The sequence below is a fragment of the Mus musculus genome, chromosome 14 (assembly GCF_000001635.26).
Source record: "Mus musculus strain C57BL/6J chromosome 14, GRCm38.p6 C57BL/6J".
In the NCBI taxonomy this organism is placed as follows: Eukaryota; Metazoa; Chordata; class Mammalia; order Rodentia; family Muridae; genus Mus; species Mus musculus.
The window spans coordinates 40,849,495-40,870,163 of record NC_000080.6 but is presented as its reverse complement, the minus strand read 5'-3'; the positions used below and the strand labels follow the sequence as shown (position 1 = coordinate 40,870,163).

General features: G+C 43.3%; 1 protein-coding gene across 9 annotated transcripts in view; it reads left to right on the top strand.

Annotated features, from left to right (window-relative positions):
* Nucleotides 1-20,669, top strand: part of Sh2d4b (SH2 domain containing 4B) — a 90,817-nt gene that overhangs the window by 32,174 nt on the left and 37,974 nt on the right. For 7 of the 9 annotated variants that reach the window (XR_383190.3, XM_006519136.2, XM_006519137.3 and 4 more), the window contains one exon: nt 9,425-9,572. Coding sequence is in view for 7 of the 9 variants with exons in the window: in XM_006519136.2 (XP_006519199.1) it covers nt 9,425-9,572 (148 nt within the window). In the remaining 2 variants the exon portion in view is untranslated. Of the gene's footprint in view, nt 1-9,424; nt 9,781-20,669 lie in introns of those variants that run through there. The other 2 variants (NM_001368701.1, NM_001368700.1) reach the window with 1 other exon arrangement.

The window sequence follows — 20,669 nt, the reverse complement described above, 5'->3', positions numbered from 1 at the left end:
TCTCTGTGTTCAATGTTTCTTCATTTTGAGAGAGTGTAGTATTGTGCTCTGACGTTTATTTCCCAGCTCTGTGTTACAGCATTTGGTTGCGCCTCTTCCTTTCCATTTATCTGCTGTCTTGACTGGACTTGCCCCCAGATCTCTTCATTTTTTTTTCTCTATGATTTATTATTCCCACTCCAGACTAATTGTTTAATTATCAAAGCTTTAAAAATATTTTAAAACACATATTTAGGTAAGAAAACTTTAATTACAAATTTGTAAAAATGAATGCTTTCATTGATCCAAACAGCCTCAGTAACTTCTTTAACCTGTGAGCTTTTCTGGATCCTGGTAAAATTTTTGAGTAATCTACACTTTCTTTTTAGTTGAAGCATAGGCTGAATACTTTTTTGCTGTTTTGAATGAGGTTACCTCAGTGTGTATGTATAAACACACACACACACACACACACACACACACATATAATAAAAAATAAAAAATAAACAATAAACATTTATATACTTTTCACTTACATTTATTAATAATATTTGCCAAAATTTACTGTTTCTTTCATACATATTCATACATATGGATATATACACACATATATGCATGTCTTTACACATACATTTGTACATGTCTGTATACATATGCACACACATATACACATAAACACATGTGAGTACATGCATATATACAAGGAAACATATTTATATATCCACTTGTGTATCTTTTTGTCATTGATTTGTTAAACAATTTTTACAAAGGTCATGTAGATGACACTCTAGTCCAACTGTCAGCTAAGAACTTTCTGAACATTGCCAGGTCATATTTTTAGGCTATAGGAGGTATATTGTCTATGTCACACTATTCAGTTTACATTGTAGTACAATAGTCACTGTCTACAATATGCATATGGCTATATTCCAAGAAGACATAATTTTTAAAGACAGTGGAGGTTAGAGTTTCCCTGATAGCCTGATAAGGCTCTAAGCTCATTTGCATGCACCTCCTTTGGGTAAGGGCACTGCCCTTCAATTGTTACTATACCTATTTCAGTTCAAAGTCAAACTATAAGGCATCTGTTAGGTCCAAAAGAAACTCAGGATAAATGGCTAACTGTGCTGCCTCTTAGTATACCAAAGTGTGCTGGCCTCCAGGGTCACTCAGTACCTGTGGCTCTTCTCAGAATTTCTCACCCTGTCCCACCCTAAACTTCTCCAGCTCATGGGCTTCTCTTCCCTCAGCTTCTTATTCCTATATAACCCTGCCGTTTCAGCTTTGTGCTCTCTTGCCCCTCTCTCTTGGTCCCCCACCCTCTCATGGTCCAGTCCATTCTTCTGTCCATGTTCTGTCTTTTGCTCTGCCTCTAGCTGTACTGTACCTCCTATCTATCATAAAAACCTTCTCTTCAACCATACCTTGGAGCTGTCACACATCTGGTGCCTGAAACCCCCACTTTACACCTATCCAATCCAAGTGTGCACAGAGGTTTATACTATCGAGGTTTATATATGATTTAGTTTTAAATTGACTGGGGAAGCAAAGTATTTCCTTTCTGTATCTCCAGCAGTGATCATTATAGACTATATTTTGTCTTCTCTCCATACATGGGGATTGGATTGAGGTAAGGAAGAGCCGGGCCTTGAGTTCACTGCACAGGGCCATCACAGAGGGGTCATGTTATTGGTAGAGATTCTCTGGTTGATGGCCTCCTTGAAAGCCTCTTGGATGAAAGGGTGATATACTGTGAGGAGCTCTGGCTGGGAGGGCTCACAGTGGTGTCAGTGAGGCCATTTGGCCAGGCCTATAGACCCCCCAGGGACTCAGACAGAGGTGTCTGGTGTCTTTTTCAAAGAAGATTCTGGTTTTTATCTTTAGTTTAAAACCGAAGATGTTAACTATGCATGTTTAAACTTTAATACAAGTAGGCACCCTGATTTAGCACGGTTTCACTTCAAGAAGTTCCAGAAGTGTGAGACATAGAAGATGGGTTCTAGGTAACCTGGTCTACTCTCCAACCTATTCCTTTGAGCTTATTCTGGATCCGTCCATCTTGGGCTTATCTCTCCCACCAGCAGACAACTTCTGGCCCTCTCTGCTCTCTACCCTTGCTCAAACCAGACTCATGAAAGTACTGCTTGCTGTGCCTTATTCAACTCCTCTGGGTATAGCATGTTGAGAAAAAGGCATTTACCCCTCTTTCATCACTTCTCCAAATCCAACTTGTACTTGAGTTTCCAGGAAAGGAAAAAAAAATTAAAGTGGTTATTGCATTCCTATTTTCAAGAATCTCTGAATGTTGGAATCTTAACATCAACAGATACGATAAAAATAATCCAAGGCAGTCTCTAACCTGATACATCAATCCCTCGTTTGGGCTCTCTATTGCTGCAGAATAACCTACCAGAAAACAAATGTCTTAACACAACCACCAGTTTATTCACTTGGGATTCTGTAAGTTAATAATTCAGGCAGGGCTTCGCTCAACAGCAATTCTGTACCACATAGCATCAGTTGAGGTTAGTCCCTTGGGTGAGCTCATTCCCTGGGGTGGCCTGGCAGAACGAGAGGAATTTGGTATGTGCTGGCCTCTTTACTACCCTCCACATAGTCACATGACCTTGCTTTTAACAGGGTAGCCTAGGGTATAGGACTATTTTGAGCAGCTCCCCAAAATGAACACTACAAGAGGTTTAAGTAGAAGGTTGGTTCTTTTGCAGGCTGCGTTGAAAAGGGCCATAGGCAGAATACACCCAAGTATCGTGTACATCTAGGAAAGATGTTTACTCTATATTTTACCTTAACCCAAACTGAAAATACCCTGATTCAACAAGAAAAACATAGCAAATGCTAAAACACAATCTGCTCAAAAGGGATAGGTTGGAGGGTCTTGGAACTCTACTTTTAAAAGTATGTACAACAGTGAAGCCTTAGTATATAAGGGCATGGCTGGGTTAATCTTAGGATGCTGGTGACAGTATAATTCCAGTTATAGCTTCAGGAAAAGAGGTCAGTTGATTTTTTTTTTCAATAGTTAGGATGTGAAGTTGAGATAGGCTGTGATTTTCTGGCAGAAAAGAATGGTGGTGGATGGTATCATTAACAGGATGTGGAATTGGAATGAAAAGAAAGGGCAAGGGCAAGGACTTTGTCACAGGCCAAGGGAGGGGTGGCCAGTAGCAACTTCCTACAGTGGCAGTTGGATACAGGTGCAGACTTGGAAGGAATGAACCTGGAGGGGAATGTGTCAGCTATGCAGCGGCTTTGCTTCTGAAGAAGAGAGAGTTGGAGTGGATTGAGAGGAGAGAATCTGAGAAGCTAGTGGTTGAGGGGGGGGCGAGGCTTGCTTGAGATGCTGTGCTTTGCAGGTGTAGGCAGCTTCTTGTAATTGTCTAGGTTGTTGAAAAGACAAGGCTGAAAATTTACTTTAGAAAATGGAGAAAAAATCCTAGTACCTGGCAACAAATAATAAAACAAAGAAAGACCTCATGGAGTAAAAAGCCATTCTCTTAGGGGCTGAAGAGATGGTTGAGTGTTTAAGAGCGCTGGCTGACTGTTCTTCCAGAGACCCTAGTACCCACATGGAGGTTACAACAGTTTGTAACTCCAGTTCTTGGGGATCCTGTGACCTCTGTGGATACTGCCACGTGTGTGGGACACAGATGTACATGTAGGCAAAAATAACTATACACATAAAATAAAAATAAGGGGGGAAATGCCCATAGGAACAAAACAAAATCCAAACCAATCCTTACTGATGCCATTAGAAAGCAATGTACATGCATATAAAGTGGTTCTTTAGAAAACAGGAGATACTGGGGCCTGATACTTTTTGTAGCTTGCTCCTCCTTCTTCCTTGTAAGGCCACTCCTGTATGCTTCTCCTATGCAAGATCACAGAAGAAGGCTCACAGAGCTCTCTTTCTCTGGTCCCTTCACATCTTAACTTCCAAGTTACTTGCCGATCACATTTTCCTGATTTGAGGCCACTCTGTTTTTCTTCCCCTGGCACTGTACTTTTAGGATAGAGTTTCTTTTAGTGGCTGGATGGCATCCTCACCAAACATCAGAGTCTTGTTCCCAATAAGATCATAAATGGTGGTCAAACTTTTCATATTTCATTTTTTTTTCTCTTGAAAATTGTGTCTTCACACAATTTTCTGTGTGGCTGGAGATTTGGTTCCGTGATTAAGAACACTGGCTGCAGGTGGGTTGGGGTGGCCCATATCTTTAATCCTAGTACTCAGTGCAAGGCAGGCTAATCTCTGAGTCTGAGGCCAGCCTGGTCTACAGAACGAGTTCTAGAATAGCCAGGGACACATAGAGAACCCCTGTCACATCCCTGCCTCTCCCCCCCCCCCCAATAACATTGTCTGCTCTTCCAGAGAACTGGAGTTTGATTTCTAGCACCCATGCACTGTCTAACAACCATCTATAACTCCAGTTCCAGGGGATCCAATGCCCTCTTCTGGCTTCCTCAGGCATTGAACCCAAGTGAGGCAAAGATATAAAAAACTACCCACATACATAAAATACAAATAAATAAAACTTTAAAAACTTGGTAGGCTGTCAGGAACAGGCTCACCTCCTCTCTCTCATAGATAATCATAATCCCTATTGTCTTTTCTATTATTCATTAATCTACTTGTATGTAGGGAACACCTACTGTCTGCCTGGCTCTGCCCTGTGACTTGGAGAGGGAGGAAGGGACAACACGGTTCCAGCTTTGCTGTTGTGGAATTTAGCATCTCACAGGGCACAGTGGCATTGCTAGGAATAAGAACACAGTCAACATGTTGATGCCTTCCAGAAAAAAAGCATTTATCTCTTGACATCTTCAGTTGGCATTAGGGAGACCCAAGCCTCAGCAGCGTGCTGCTACTGATGAATTACCAGGAAAGGGGGGTGGAATAATCTCAAAGGGCCTTGAGCAGCCAGCACAGGGCTGTGTCCTTCCTGGGTGGAATGTATTTGTGTAGCTGCTTCTTGGTTGAGCTGGCCTTTGGCTGCTTCAGTGATCTTAGACCAGCCCAACAGTTCAGGTGCTTGCCATGACAATGAGAATGCTTAGGTAATTTTTGCTGTGAGAGTTGAGCCATTTTCGTGAGTCCTTGAGGAGAAAAATGCAATTTAGTGGATTTGTAGTTACAGACTGTTTTCTTTTGTTGTCCACATCTTTGTGAAGAGATCTGCCTTTGTCACAGTAAATGACCAGTTGTTTCCCTTTGAGAGGCGAGGTTGTTGCAGACCATTGGCTCCCTGGGCGGTGTCCCACTCTCAAGAGGAGAAACCGCTGAACAATGCCACTGTTGTTTAACATCCTGACTCCTGTTACTCACAGCTGGATGGTGGAGAAACTCTACCTTGTAATTTGAAGTGGAGAAATCAGCTTATTTATCACACACCAGTCCCGGCCATTTGACCCAACTCAGTTGTCACTGCCCACCCTCTTGACACCTCCACCCTACTCCTGCTTCCCACACTTTTTTTTTTTTTTTAAATCTGTGTTGAAGTCTGAAATTCCCAGTACTTTAGCACATAACTGTATTCGAAGGCAAGGTCCTTACAAGCAATCTTTAGTGTTGGTTGGTCCTGAATACAATATGGCTAGTGTCCTTCTAAGGAGGACAAATCAGACACAGTGTGAAGCAGTGGGAAGATGGCCACTTTCAGGGCAAGGAGAAGCTTCAGAATGAATCACCCCTGCTGACCTGTGTTAGCACAGGTCACCTCTAAAACTGCGAGGAAGCACTCTCTTGTTTAAGACATACAGCCAGTGTGCTTTGTAATGGCGAATTAATACAGTTTATATATGAGACTTTTGGCTTTGACAGGAGTCAACTGACTTCCTGGAAGGCCCCTGTGGGTGGGTCATAAGAATTGAAGTGTCTGCGGAAAGATGCTTCGGCTAGTGTCTAGTGTTCTGAGTGACACAGTGGCCATGGTCAGAGATTAGGGAGCCCTGGAGGAAGAAAACAAAATATAGTAGGTAAAATATGAAGGGCTGTGCCAGCATCAGTTAAAACAGCTTACGATGCATTAGAATTAGAGACATGGCTTTGGATTTTACATCAGTCGGGAACTGCTTTAAAATTCCCCATGTCAAAGCCACATATCTAACCTATCCTTCCCATGTCTATCTTTGAGGGATCTGAGCCGAAGAGCTGAGAAGCCATCCCGTCTCTACCTCAAGCCCACATTTCTCTCATCTTGGATGTCCTGATGGGCTGTGTGTGGTCATCTCTTCTTTCTCTCTGTGGTGTCTAGATAACTATCCCTCTGTTCTGTGAAGGCTGCTCTTGTCACAATCTCTAGTCACTTCCAACGACTACACCCAGTTGTCCCTGGGAGCTTTCTTATCTTTGTCATGTCTCAGTAGGCTTCATTTCAGCTCACTGCTCTCTGCCTTAAATGCTCCCTCTTCCTGGTTGTTCAGTCATTCTCCCTTCTAGGTTATAATCTTAACCTTGGCTTTCTTTATTAGTCTTCTTAATCTGCTGTCTTTCAGTCACACCACTAGGTCCCATCCATTGGAATTTGGATTACACACACCCCCCTCGTTAATATGCATACATGAGCTTTGCCCTTAAGCCCCATGCTCCCTTACTCTCAGCATGTTACTACTCACTTCTTTTCAGAAGGCGTCTCAAACACAAACACCTTAGAATTCTGACTTTTCCACTCTAGCCACAGTGAGTAACTTTGTACACAAATAGGCTGGTGTTTATTGTGACACATGGGTTTTCGCATACGTGGCTCTGTTGTCTGAAAATTTCTTCTCCTGTATTCACTTGGTGGTGTTTTGCTTGTAACTTGGGTGTCAGATTGTGTGCCATTTCCTGTGAGAGATCTTCATACCATGGGTCACATAGCCTGTGGCAGACACTGTTATTCACACTGGTCATTCTTTTGTGCAATTTTTTTGGACTTTAACTTGTTTGTGTAGTGTTCTCACCACCAGGGGGCAAGCTCTGAGTGAGTGAGTGAGTGAGTGAGTGAGTGAGTGAGTGAGGACTTTATTTTTCACACTTCACCACAGTAGACCTGAGAGTGTTATAGGTGCTCAAAAGAACTTAGTAATGATTTAATAAAGCCACATAGTGGGGATCCATCCCATAATCAGCCACCAAACCCAGACACTATTGCATATGCCAGAAAGATTTTGCTGAAGGGACCCTGTTTTAGCTGTCTCGTATGAGGCTATGCCAGTGCCTGGCAAATATAGAAGAGGATGCTCACAGTCATCTATAAGATGGAACACAGGGTCCCAAATGGAGAAGCTAGAGAAAGCACCCAAGGAGCTGAAGGGGTCTGCAACCCTATAGGTGGAACAACATTATGAACTAACCAGTAACCCCAGAGTTCATATCTCTAGCTGCATATGTAGCAGAAGATGGCCTAGTCGGCCATCACTGGGAAGAGAGGCCTCTTGGTATTGCAAACTTTATATGCCCTAGTACAGGGGAATGCCAGGGACAAGAGGTGGGAATGGGTGGGTAGGGGAGCAGGGCGGAGGGAGGGTATAGGGAACTTTCGGGATGGCATTTGAAATGTATATCATGAAAATATCTAATAATAATAAAAAAACAAAGCCACATAGCTTCTTTAGTTTGTAGTCTCTAATTCTTAGAGAATGACTCTTGATATTTTTAGAAACACAAGTTGATCGTTGAGTTGAAGAAAAGTCCTCAACCATTTGAGAGCAACAGTAGCAACAAAATGTCACTGTTTTTTTTTTTCTTTTCATTTTAGTTTTTATTTTATGTGTATGGGTGTTTTGCCTGCATGTGTGTCTGTGTACCATGTGCATATAGTGTCCATAGAAGCCAGGAGAGGGCATCTGATCCTTTGGAGCTGGAGTTCAAGACTTTTGTGAGCTGCCATGTGGGTGCTGGGAATTAAACCCCAGTCCTCTGGAAGAGCAGCTAGTTCTCTTAGCTGCTGAGCCATTTCTCCAGTTCCAAAAATATCATTTTTAAAATACAGAATTAAGAATTTACAGCTACATTGCCTTTTCTCTTTTCTTTTTCTCTTCATTAAAATAGTACTGAAAGCTAGAAAAATGTATAAACCACATGGACAAGAGGGGGGGTGGATGAGATGAAAAAAATATCCTGACAGAAAGAAATGGGAAGTAACAAAGGAAAAATCCGAGCCATCAGGCAGAATGGAGAGAGAAGGGTAGGAAAGAAAGCTATTAAGTAAAGGTCTGAACCTAGAGCAGTGGGAAGATAGCGAGGGTTGCTTCCAGGGTGTACAGGGAAGGTGATTAATTGTTTTTCAGTGTGTTGTCTTTATTATCAACTAGAGTCACCTAATCCTAGCTTGCTAGCTCTGTCCCAGAAACTGATTGATTCTCTTGTAAACTTGCGGAAAAAAAAAATACTATATTGGCCAGCAAGATGTGTCTGCTTATCAGACTACCTGCTTGGAACTGGGGCTCAGCCACTAGGCTCCAAGCTAGGCTAACTCCACAAATGAATCCTGGAGTCCCTGGTCAACTCATTATCATTAACAAGCTATGTCAGAAACATAGTATACATGTTTGCATCTTTCCATACTATATTGAATAACAATTCACACACAATATCAATTTTGTTCACTTTAATTCACTAAGTACTACTATTTTCAGAATTATTAAGACTAGAGCATTGAACCTGGCAGCTCTACCAAATTAGACTTGGCCACTCATTCTCAATAGGCCAATTAAATGGAGAAACAGAAGTGATAAGTAGAGGTGCAAGACCTGTGGTCTTGACAATACTATATCCAGTCACCACTCTGTGTCCACTTGGTCAGGTTTCAGAAAGACCAGGCTCAGCCCTCTTTACCTGTATGCTTCTTGGCCTCTAATGGAAGCAAGTCTGAGGACAGCTGAGTCCTCTTAGCTTTGGAGAAAGCTTTAGAGTTTAAACCTTACTGGGCAGGATGTCACAGTGATGGGCAGGTGTCTTGCAAGCACGAGGTTCTAGAGTGAGGGCTGGCTCTCAACCTGTAGGTCTTGACTCCTTTGGTAGTCAAATGACCCTTTCACAGGGGTCACCTAAGACTATAGGAAAACACAAGTATTTACATTATAAGTCACAACAACACAAAATTATGGTCATGAGGTAGCAATGGAACTAATTTGATGGTTGATGGTCACTATGACATAAGGAATCGTATTAAAGGTTGAGGTTGAGAACTGCTGATCTAGAGTTTAGGTTCAATCCCCAGTACTGCAAAACAGCAAATAAACCTTGCATCAATATACTGATCCATTTGATTCTTGCCCAGTGTGACTATCACATTTCAGTTGTGTAGTGATCAAGAGCGGAACGGTCAGTCACTGCTGGCCACTTTATTCCAGGCAGCTCAGCTTGACCCCCACTGCAATTCCCGTTCTAATCCCACAGACGGGTTCCCCATTCTAATGCCATTCCGTTTCAATAATATTTCAGAGGAAAGAGGAAGAAGAGAGGCGGCGAGGGGAAGAACAGATTCGGCTCCAAGAGGAGCAGAGGGCAAAGGAACTCTACTGGACTCTGAAGCAGGCCCAGCTGCACAGCCAAGCCAGTGAGAATGAGGAGCGTGAATGGGAAGAACAGCGTGAGTTGAGCTGTACCCAGGCCCTGGAGGCCTGCCCTACTTTCCCCACCAGTTCCTCCCACTGTGAATGTGATCTGCCATCATTTCAGCCTCCTTCCTTACCACACAAGGCTAGACCTGTGTGCATGACCCTGCTGGGATAAGGACTTCACGCTCAGGAGTCTATGTGCCTGCCCTGGAGATGTCTTGCATTAAAGAATGAAACATTTACTGAGTTGCCAATAATTTCCTGACTCTATCCTGTTGTCTGAATTAGTGTTCTGTTGCCATGAAGAGACACCATGACCAAGGCAACTCTTATAAAAGAAAGCACTAGAGTTTTAGAGGGTTAGCCCATGACTGTCATGACTGGAAGCAGACAGGCGTGATGATAAAGCGGTAGCTGAGAGCTTTGTGATCTTTAGGAAGCAGGCAGAAGGGAGGAAGGACACAAATATAGACAGACAGGGTCAGAGAAGGACAGAGTCAGAGAGATAGGGAGACAGAGACTGAGAGACAAAGACAGAGAGACAGAGAAAAAGACATACGGACACTGGGCCTGGAGCGAATTTCTTTCTTTTTTCTTTTTTTAAATTGGATATTTTATTTGTTTACATTTCAAATGTTATCCCCTTTCCAGGTTTCCCCTTTGAAAGCCCCCTATCCCATCCCCCCTTACCTGGCTTCTATCAGGGTGCTCCCCTACCACCCACACACTCCCGCCTCCCTGCCCTTGCATTCCTCTACACTGGGGCATCAAGCCTTCACAGGACCAAGGGCCTCTCCTCCCATTGATGACCAACAAGGCCCCTTTATCTCCTTCAGTTCTTCTCCTAACTTCCCCACTGGGGTCCCTGTGCTCAGTCTGATGGTTGGCTGCAAGCATCTGCCTCTGTATTGGTCAGGATCTGGCAAAGCCTCTCAGGAGACCTCTGTATTAGGTGGAGTGGATTTCTTAAATCGTACCCCCAGTGACACCTCTCCTCCAACAAGACCATACCTCCCAGCCCTTCCCAAATAGTTCCACTAGCTGGGAACCAAATGTTCAAACACATGAGCCTATGAGGGCCATTCTCATTTAAACCATCACAGCTGTACTCTGGTGATTTCAGAAATGGACATTTAGAGCCTTGTCTTGGAGGTAATTCCAACCAGAGCAGATGGATATATGGACTCGGGGCTTTGAGGGAGAATGTGTCAGGCACAAGGTTGGAAGTCCTGGTGGGCAGATATGACTCTTAAGATGTCTTTACTTACAGAACATAGGTACCAAGGAGTAACACAAAATTCAGGGTCACACTGTGACTTTTGTTTAGATCGTTTTCTTAAGAAAGGCAGGCCTTTTACTAACTCTAGTCATTGGCTGAGCCTGGGAGGGAGGGACAGCCCTCTAGGATCAACAAGGGCTCAAAGGTCAAAGTATCAGTAAACACAAGAGTAAACATTCTTTGTTTTGTTTTATAAAAAAGAAAAGGAAGCCAAGACTATGTTTGGTAGAGGCTAGTTATGATGTGGGGTGGGGTTGCAGTGGCAGGTGGGGGTGATAGGTGGGGGTAGGTGAGGGTGGATAGGGGTGGTGGGTGGTGGGGTGGTGGGGGGTGGGTGGTACATGGTGGGAGTTGGGTGAGGGACTTGGAGAGGGTGGTGCCTCTGTGGGCCCATGCTAATCATCCTTTCCCCCTAAGGTACCAGCCACATGATGGGTATAGTATGGAATAGAGTTTATTTAGGGTTTGGGGAGGGGAGTTGAGGAGAGACAGAGAAAAGTGGGGGGAGGAGAGAGGGGGGAAAGGGAGGGAGGGAGGGAGGAAGGGAGGGAGGGAGGGAGGGAGGGAGAGAGAGAGAGAGAGAGAGAGAGGAGAGAGAGAGAGAGAGAGAGAGAGAGAGAGAAGACTAGAATAGAGGCTGGCTATGAGCATGGAGGAGGGATGGGAATGGGGAGAGAAGGGACAAAGAGGGAAGAAAAGAGAGCAAGAGAAGAGCCAGAGCTATGTCTGACTTCTTTAACTTAGCAGGGGTGAAGGTCCATCTATTCACATGTTAGCATCTATCATTACCTCATCTCCTTTAACTTCTGTGTAATAATCTAGTCCATGCTTATATCATATTTTTGTCATTTAAAGGACAATAAGCACTGGGTTGTTTCTATGTTGGGGCTGTTCTGACTGTTGTAACAAATGCACATGTTTTTTCAATATATATATATGTGTGTGTGTGTGTGTATATATTAATATTTTTTATTAGGTATTTTCCTCATTTACATTTCCAATGCTATCCCAAAAGTCCCCCATACACTCTCCCCCACTCCCCTACCCACCCACTTCCACTTTTTGACCCTGGCATTCCCCACTGATGGCCGACTAGGCCATCTTTCGATACATATGCAGCTAGAGTCAAGAGCTCCGGGGTACTGGTTAGTTCATAATGTTGTTCCACCTATAGGGTTGCAGATCCCTTTAGCTCCTTGGCTACTTTCTCTAGCTCCTCCATTGGGAGCCCTGTGATCCATTCAATAGCTGACTGTGACATCCACTTCTGTGTTTGCTAGGCCCTGGCATAGTCTCACAAGAGACAGCTATATCTGGGTCCTTTCAGCAAAATCTTGCTAGTGTATGCAATGGTGTCAGCGTTTGGAAGCTGATTATGGGATGGATCCCTGGATATGACAGTCTCTAGATGGTCCATCCTTTCGTCACAGCTCCAAACTTTGTCTCTGTAACTCTCTGGGATATACAGCTAGGAGTAAAATTTCTGCATCGTATGGAGACCAAGTCTTGCATCTTGCTGAGCTGCCACACTGTTTTCCAAGGTGACTGTACCATTCTTATTCCCACCAGCGCTGTCTGAGGTCTCACTTTCAGTGCAACCCCTCACCTCTACCTTTGCATTGAACATGGGGGCTGGGAACTGAAGAAATAGCCAGTGAGATTTTAACCTCTGAGCTACATCTCCAGCCCACTTCTGCTTTCTTGGTGGAGTCCTTTGAAATATAAACTTACGGATTATGAGGGAATCCCTTTTTATTTTTCATTCATTATTTATTTTACGTCTCCATTGCAGCTTGTCCTCCCTCCTCTTCACCCAGTCCTTCCCTCTCTTACCCTTTTCCCCATTCCTCCCTCCTTTTCCCCTCAGAGAAGGGAAGGCCTTCATGGATATCAACCCACCTTGGCATATCAAGTTGCAATAGAGAAGTCCTGTTTCCTCTTTTTCTTTTCTTAAATTTTATTGGTTATTTTATTTATTTATATTTCAATTGTTATCCCCCTTGCTGATTTCCCCTCCACAAACCCCCTATCCCATCTGCTCACCCCCTGCTTCTATAAGGGTGCTCCCCTACCACCCATCCACTCCTGCCTCAACACCCTAGCATTCCCCTAAGCTGGGTCATCGAGCCTTCACAAGACCAAGGGCCTCCCCTCCCATTGTTGCTAGATAAGGCCATCCTCTGCTACATAGCAGATGAAGCCATGGGTCCCTCCATGTGTATTCTTTGGTTGGTGGTTTAGTCCTTGGGAGCTCTCGGGGGTCTGGTTGGTTGATAATGTTGTTCTTCCTATGGAGTTGCAAACCTCTTCAGCTCCTTCAGTCCTTCCCCTAACTCCTCCATTGGAGTTCCTGTGCTTAGCCAAATGGTTGGCTGCCAGCATCTACTTCTGTATTGGTCAGGATCTGGCAAAGCCTCTCAGGAGACAGCTATATGAGGCTCCTGTCAGGAAGCACTTCTTGGCACCCACAATAGTGACTGGGTTTGTTGTCTGCATATGGTAGGGCAGTCTCCGGATGGCCTTTCCTGTAGTCTCTGCTCTACTCTTTGTCCCTGCATTTCCTTTAGACAGGAGCAATTCTGGGTTAAAATTTCTGAGATGGATGGGTGACCCTACCCCTCAACCTGACCATATCCAGAGGCTAGGCATGGCCCCTGGTTGAGGCAAGTCCTGTTTTCTTTTCTTTCTTTTTTATTCTCATTCATCACTTGTGATTTTTTGGAAACATCTAAGACGCCAGTTGTTCACTCCCAGGACAGTGACTGACATCCCTCTCTATTTTAAGAGATTTACAGTTTTAGCTCTTATGTTTAGGCCTCTGCTATGTTTTAAGTTAATTTTTGTGTAAAACGACATTCCTGATTGACTTAGTTGTCAAAGTACCATTTGTTGGAAGGGCTATTTTTTCAAAGCCCTTGACATTCCCGTAGAAATGGTTACCCAAACCATGTATGTTCCTGACTGCTCAGCTCTGTTCTGCTGTCTTATTTATCTCTTCTTATGTCAGCAGCAGTCTTAAAATGATGGGAGCCTGGCAGTCAGCTTTGAAACTGGGCATTATAAGACCTCCATTGCTGTTCTTCTTTACTGGATTATTTTAATTATTCTAGGATGCTGTTATTTCCATACAGATTTTAGGATCAGCTGATCTACTTCTGAAATGAGAGCAGCTGGGATTTTGATAGTAACTGCATTGCATTTGTATGTCAATTTGGGCAGTGTTGCCATATTCACAATACTATCCTTAGGGTCAGGTACTATGGGATACTGCCTGAAACCCCAGAGGAAGTTCAAAGCTAGCCTGGCCTACACAGCAAGTTCAATGACAGGCTCAGCTTGCATAGTGAACCTCTGTTTAAAAAATAAAGGGCTGGCTACTAGGGTGGGGCTAGAAAAATGGCTATTATTAAGAATACTTCCTACTCTTTTATAGGACCTCAGTTTGGTTCCCAGCATCTGTGTCAAGTGATAAATATGCACACACAGGCACATGCATACTTGTAATTAAAATAATCAGGATAAATCATAAAAACCCTAAAAGGTAGGGTCATAGCTCAGTAGTGAAATACTTGCTTGGCAAATGTGTGGCCCTGGGTTCAATCTTTAAGACTTCAAAGAAATTTAATCTTCTGATCCTTGAATTTGACAAGATAGCATTTTGTTTTACATCTTATTTAATCTCCTTCAATATTTTATAGTTATGCCCCTGTTTTGGGCATAAATTTACTATTCCTATAAAGTAAATGGAATATATGGAATATATCTAGATTATATAGGCATAATATGCAGACCCCTTAATTCACTTGTTGGCTTATATAGATTAACTATAGATTTTTGGAAGTTTTCTATACATAAGATGACTTTATATTTAAAAAGAGAAAGTTTTACCTCTTTCATTCCAGAATGAATATTTTTTCTTCTCTTCCTTTTTTTTAAGTCCTCTCGATTATTTTGTTTAATGATATTTTAATTTAAAAATTTTCCCACCACTATATTTTGATCATGTTTCTCCTCTCCCCCATCTTTTCCCAGACCTTCCAGTGTCCATGAAACATGCAGTTTAAAGCCAGACTGGGTCCCAGAATTCAGAGAGGGAAGTGGATAATTGGGTAGCAGTCCTAACTAAGAAACTATTAGGAATTGATACTCACTAGCAAAGGGAAAATCAATTTTCTACGATGGCGTCTCAGTGGGTATGTCAACCACTCTCCAGGGCAGGCCCGATGCACAGGAATAGTAGGCCAACAGGCACACACACACCAAGACATGGTATTTTGTATTTCCTGGTCTTTTTGTTTCTTTTTGGCATTTTTCTGACTTGTTGGTTTTTTGTTTGTTTTGATTTGATCCACCCCATGTTGTGAAATTGTTCTGGTTGGAACCTGCAGTACTGAATAGGAGTAAGGAGCAAACCCAGGCCTTCTTCTCTTTGGTTGTGGGGGTGGGGGGGGGGAGCCCATGCTTCCTCTATGGGCAAGTGTGGCACTGTGGGGTTTTCACATATAACCCTCCCCAGGTTGAGAAGGCTCCTTCCTCTCATTGTTTGTTGGGAATATTAGGGTTTTCTGCATCTGTGGTGATAGTTGTGTGTTTTTGCTCTTTACTAATATGGTACATGCCATGTTTGAGTTATGGATTGAGGTCAGTCTTGTGATCCTGGGATAACTCTCATTTATAGTGTGTAATCTCTCAAAATAGTTGTTACCAGGTTTAGTGTGGTTATACACACACACACACACACACACACATATGTATGTATGCACACACATATAGAAGGGAAATGTAGATGTCTGGTGGTAGATGTCTTCCTCTATTCTTCTAGGTTACTTGGAGAGTCACTGATTGGCTAGTTTGAGCTGGCCAGTGTGCTATAGGATCCTGCCTGTCTCCACTTGCTGCCCATCTCCCAGTCTGAGGTTACAGGTGCATGTTGTGAGTCCTAGCTTTAGCATAGATGCAGAATCCAAACTTTGGTCGCCATGGTTCCCGAGCAGGTACTTTACCAACTGAACCAACTTTCCAGCCCTGGTATATGAACATTTTGTTGAAGATTTTTATATTAATATTCATAATGGAGATTGGCCTGTGCTTTCTTCTGTTGTTGGAAGTCTAGGTTGGGTTTTAAGGTAATCTGGGTGTCAGTGAATGAGAAGTGGTGGGAAGTGTTTTATTTTTCCATATTTGGGAAGGGCTTGAAGAATTGGAGTTCTTGCTTAAGTATTTGGTAGAATTCACCAGTGAGGACATCTAGTTTTGGGGGTTCTTGGTGGAAATTTAAACTCCTTATTTGGGTTGAACCCTTGCTTTTTGAATAAATGCTTCCTGTATTTTTGCAAGCCTTTGGTTAACTTCTACTATTTTAAGAAAGCCCATTCTGAACATTTGCTACTGTTCACACCGCCTGCAGGAGAGGATGTCTAGAGGTCCTTTTCAAAAATATTTATTGTTTTTCCAGTGTGTGCATGTGTGCATGTGTGTGTGTGTGTGTGTGTGTGTGTGTGTGTGTGTATGCACATGATTCAGGTGTCTGCAGAAGTTGGTGGATCCCCTGGAGCTGAAGTTACAGGTGGTTGTGATTTATTTGATATGTTCTTGGAACCAAATTCCAGTCCCCTGGAAGAACAGTATGTGCTGTTGACCTCTGATCCTTCTCTTCATTCCCATCCTCATATGTTCTTAATTCATCTTTGCTCTTGACACCCGTTGTATTCGCCCTCTCTCAGTCTCTCTGTTTCACTTTCTGTCTGTCTGTCTCTGCATCTGTCTGCCTCTGTATTTGTCTGTCTGTTTTTGTATCTCTCTGCCTGTCTCTGTATCTCTGTCTATGCCTCTCTCCTTCATAAAATCAGCTCTGAGATGCTTGGTTTCTGGACGAATTTGTAGTTGTAACTGAAGCAGACAGTGCATGCACAAGACAAGATGTAGCTGCATCCTGGGGTTCTTTAAGGGCCATGATGAAAAATGAGGCTGCAAAGATAAGATGGGGAAAGCTAGACGGGAAGCCATTCATATAAATTCACAATGGAGGAAAAGGAAAGTGGAAGGATGAGAAAAGACAACACCAATGTTAAAAAAGAAAAAAAAAAAAAAGCGAGATTCACAAGATGAAGCCAATGAGGTCACTACAGGAAACACTGGCTGGATAGCTCGGCCACTTACCAGAGTGACTTCAAACAAACACTCTGGAGTACTTCTGCTGCATGAAGAGAGAAGACCTAAGGCTGGAGTGCTTCTGCAGAGCTCATGAGCTGTTGTTTTAGCTGTTGGTGACTGGAAATTTTGTCCTCTGAGAGCTGCCTGATTGTAGCTCAATATGCTGCGTGCCTGCTGAAAATGGAAACACCTCCGAAAAACTTGTAATACATGATAATTCAGGCTCCCCAATCAGAGGTAATCATATTATTCTTTCTTAAAGAATGATGAGCTAAACTCAGAGCATGTCACTCAAATCTAGCAAATCCATTCTGCACTCAATTAACTTAATCTGAAAGATATAGTGGGCCATTAATCTATCAGGAGCAGCAGTTTTGATAAAACAGTCAAATTAAACTCTCCAACTAAGAAAAAAAGAGGGGGTGTGTGGAAATACAGTGCTCAATATCACTCAAATGGGGATTAGTTACTTAGCTCAAATCTTAGAGGTCTGACCTCTGAAACTGTCTGGGTAGGTCAGGCATGGCAGTGTGCTTAATGACTTTTCAGCTCTGAACTTGTGGGGCTGTAGAGTTGGAGACTATTTAGCTGGTCAGAGATTTAGAGAGAATCCAGTAAATGATTTTTTTTTTTATAGAACCCAGAAATTAGCATTGTTGCTATGAGGTTAAAATGTAAATGAGGTTTGGCCATCTTGAGTAGGAGTTTTGGTCACTCTGGGTGCTCCGACTTTGCGATTTTGGTTATAGCTCCAAATAAACCTCCTACGTGCGATCATCTCACTCCTTGCTGGGTTACTGAGAGAGCTGCCTGAGAAAACTTCACAAAGCCTGGCACAGAATTCCCATGATGTTGGCTCTATCCCCCTCCCTCTTCAAAAGAAGTGGGTCTGGGTTCTTGGTTGAACATTGGCCGTTCTAAAGTGTTAGATGCATGTGGCAGGCTGGGCCTGGAGGCGCTTTTGAGAATGGTGCTGGACTGGATGGGATCTGGAGCAGAGAAGAGTGTGAACTAGAAGTTGAAAGGCAGGAGAAAAGAAGGGCTTTTGGTATTCTCTCTCTCTCTCTCTCTCTCTCTCTCTCTCTCTCTCTCTCTCTCTCTCTCTCTCTGTGTGTGTGTGTGTGTGTGTGTGTGTGTGTGTGTGTGTATGTGTGTGTGTGTAACTGTGATGCTTGATTCCAGTGGGGCAAGCTTCACTAGATTAACAAAGCTCTAGGCCACTGTAAGGCTCATCTCACCTTGATCTATGAGAGTGTGTCTGGAGAAGATTAACTGAGAGGGGAGAGTCACGGTGACTCACTGTACCTGACTGAGTGATAAGGGGGAAAAAAAAAAAGAGAAAGCCAGCAGAAGAGCAGCCATTTCTCTGCCTTTGGACTTGAGATGCAAGGTGAACAGTTGCCTCAGTTTCCCACCACCATCCTTTCCCACCAGGATGAACTGTATCCTCAAACTCAGTGAAGAGGCCTCTTATCAGCTAGTTGGTCTCAAGGGGAAAATTACTGATACCTTGTTATTCCTTGGACATAGCCACAGTTTTTCCTCTACATCTCTGTGACCAAGAGGGAAAGCAGACATTGCCATGTTTCTTCAGTGTCAGAGAGCTGAGTGGAAGGGATGCCACTCTTGGACAGCCCAGCAGTGTAGCACCCTTGGACTAAGGGTGGCACCATCTCTATTGTTCAGGGAAAGAAAACTCAAAACTAATATTGTTCTATACCAGGCAGGGGTTCAGGAGCAAAACCCATTATCTGTCTTTCCCTCTACATTGTCTCTTAGGGACTGTAAACTCCATGCAGTGGTTTGTCTTTGTATGGCAGAGGCATCCAATACTGCACTGTGTAATGATGGCGAAGTCAGTCCTAGATTTCCTGACTCTGTCTAACCCTCTGCCCACAGGGTAAGCAGGCTTCACAGAATTCTTGCTGCTAAAGACCTGCAGATGAGCCACTGGATCGCTGAAGCCCAGAGTTTCTTCCTGGAATAGGCTCCTCACCTCCTTTCTTTAGAAAGCAATTGATCTTTCCATACTATCTTTTTTTTTTTTCCATTTTTTATTAGGTATTTAACTCATTTACATTTCCAATGCTATACCAAAAGTCCCCCATATCCACCCACCCCCACTCCCCTGCCCACCCACTCCCCCTTTTTGGCCCTGGTATTCCCCTGTACTGGGGCATATAAAGTTTGCAAGTCCAATGGGCCTCTCTTTCCAGTGATGGCCAACTAGGCCATCTTTTGATATATATGCAGCTAGAGTCAAGAGCTCCGGGGTACTGGTTAGCTCATAATGTTGTTCCACCTATAGGGTTGCAGATCCCTTTAGCTCCTTGGCTACTTTCTCTAGCTCCTCCATTGGGAGCCCTATGATCCATCCATTAGCTGACTGTGAGCATCCACTTCTGTGTTTGCTGGGCCCCGGCATAGTCTCACAAGAGACAGCTACATCTGCGTCCTTTCAATAAAATCTTGCTAGTGTATGCAATGGTGTCAGCGTTTGGATGCTGATTATGGGGTGGATCCCTGGATATGGCAGTCTCTATATGGTCCATCCTTTCATCTCAGCTCCAAACTTTGTCTCTGTAACTCCTTCCATGGGTGTTTTGTTCTCAAATCTAAGGAGGGGCATAGTGTCCACACTTCAGTCTTCATTCTTCTTGAGTTTCATGTGTTTAGCAAATTATATCTTATATCTTGGGTATCCTAGGTTTGGGGCTAATATCCACTTATCAGTGAATACATATTGTGTGAGTTTCTTTGTGAATGTGTTACCTCACTCAGGATGATGCCCTCCAGGTCCATCCATTTGGCTAGGAATTTCATAAATTCATTCTTTTTAATAGCTGAGTAGTACTCCATTGTGTAGATGTACCACATTTTCTGTATCCATTCCTCTGTTGAGGGGCATCTAGGTTCTTTCCAGCTTCTGGCTATTATAAATAAGGCTGCTATGAACATAGTGGAGCATGTGTCCTTCTTACCTGTTGGGGCATCTTCTGGATATATGCCCAGGAGAGGTATTGCTGGATCTTCCGGTAGTACTATGTCCAGTTTTCTGAGGAACCGCCAGACTGATTTCCAGAGTGGTTGTACAAGCCTGCACTCCCACCAACAATGGAGGAGTGTTCCTCTTTCTCCACATCCTCGCCAGCATCTGCTGTCACCTGAATTTTTGATCTTAGCCATTCTGACTGGTGTGAGGTGGAATCTCAGGGTTGTTTTGATTTGCATTTCCCTGATGATTAAGGATGTTGAACATTTTTTCAAGTGCTTCTCTGCCATTCGGTATTCCTCAGGTGAGAATTCTTTGTTCAGTTCTGAGCCCCATTTTTTAATGGGGTTATTTGATTTTCTGAAGTCCACCTTCTTGAGTTCTTTATATATGTTGGATATTAGTCCCCTATCTGATTTAGGATAGGTAAAGATCCTTTCCCAATCTGTTGGTGGTCTTTTTGTCTTATTGACGGTGTCTTTTGCCTTGCAGAAACTTTGGAGTTTCATTAGGTCCCATTTGTCGATTCTCGATCTTACAGCACAAGCCATTGCTGTTCTGTTCAGGAATTTTTCCCCTGTGCCCATATCTTCAAGGCTTTTCCCCACTTTCTCCTCTATAAGTTTCAGTGTCTCTGGTTTTATGTGAAGTTCCTTGATCCACTTAGATTTGACCTTAGTACAAGGAGATAAGTATGGATCGATT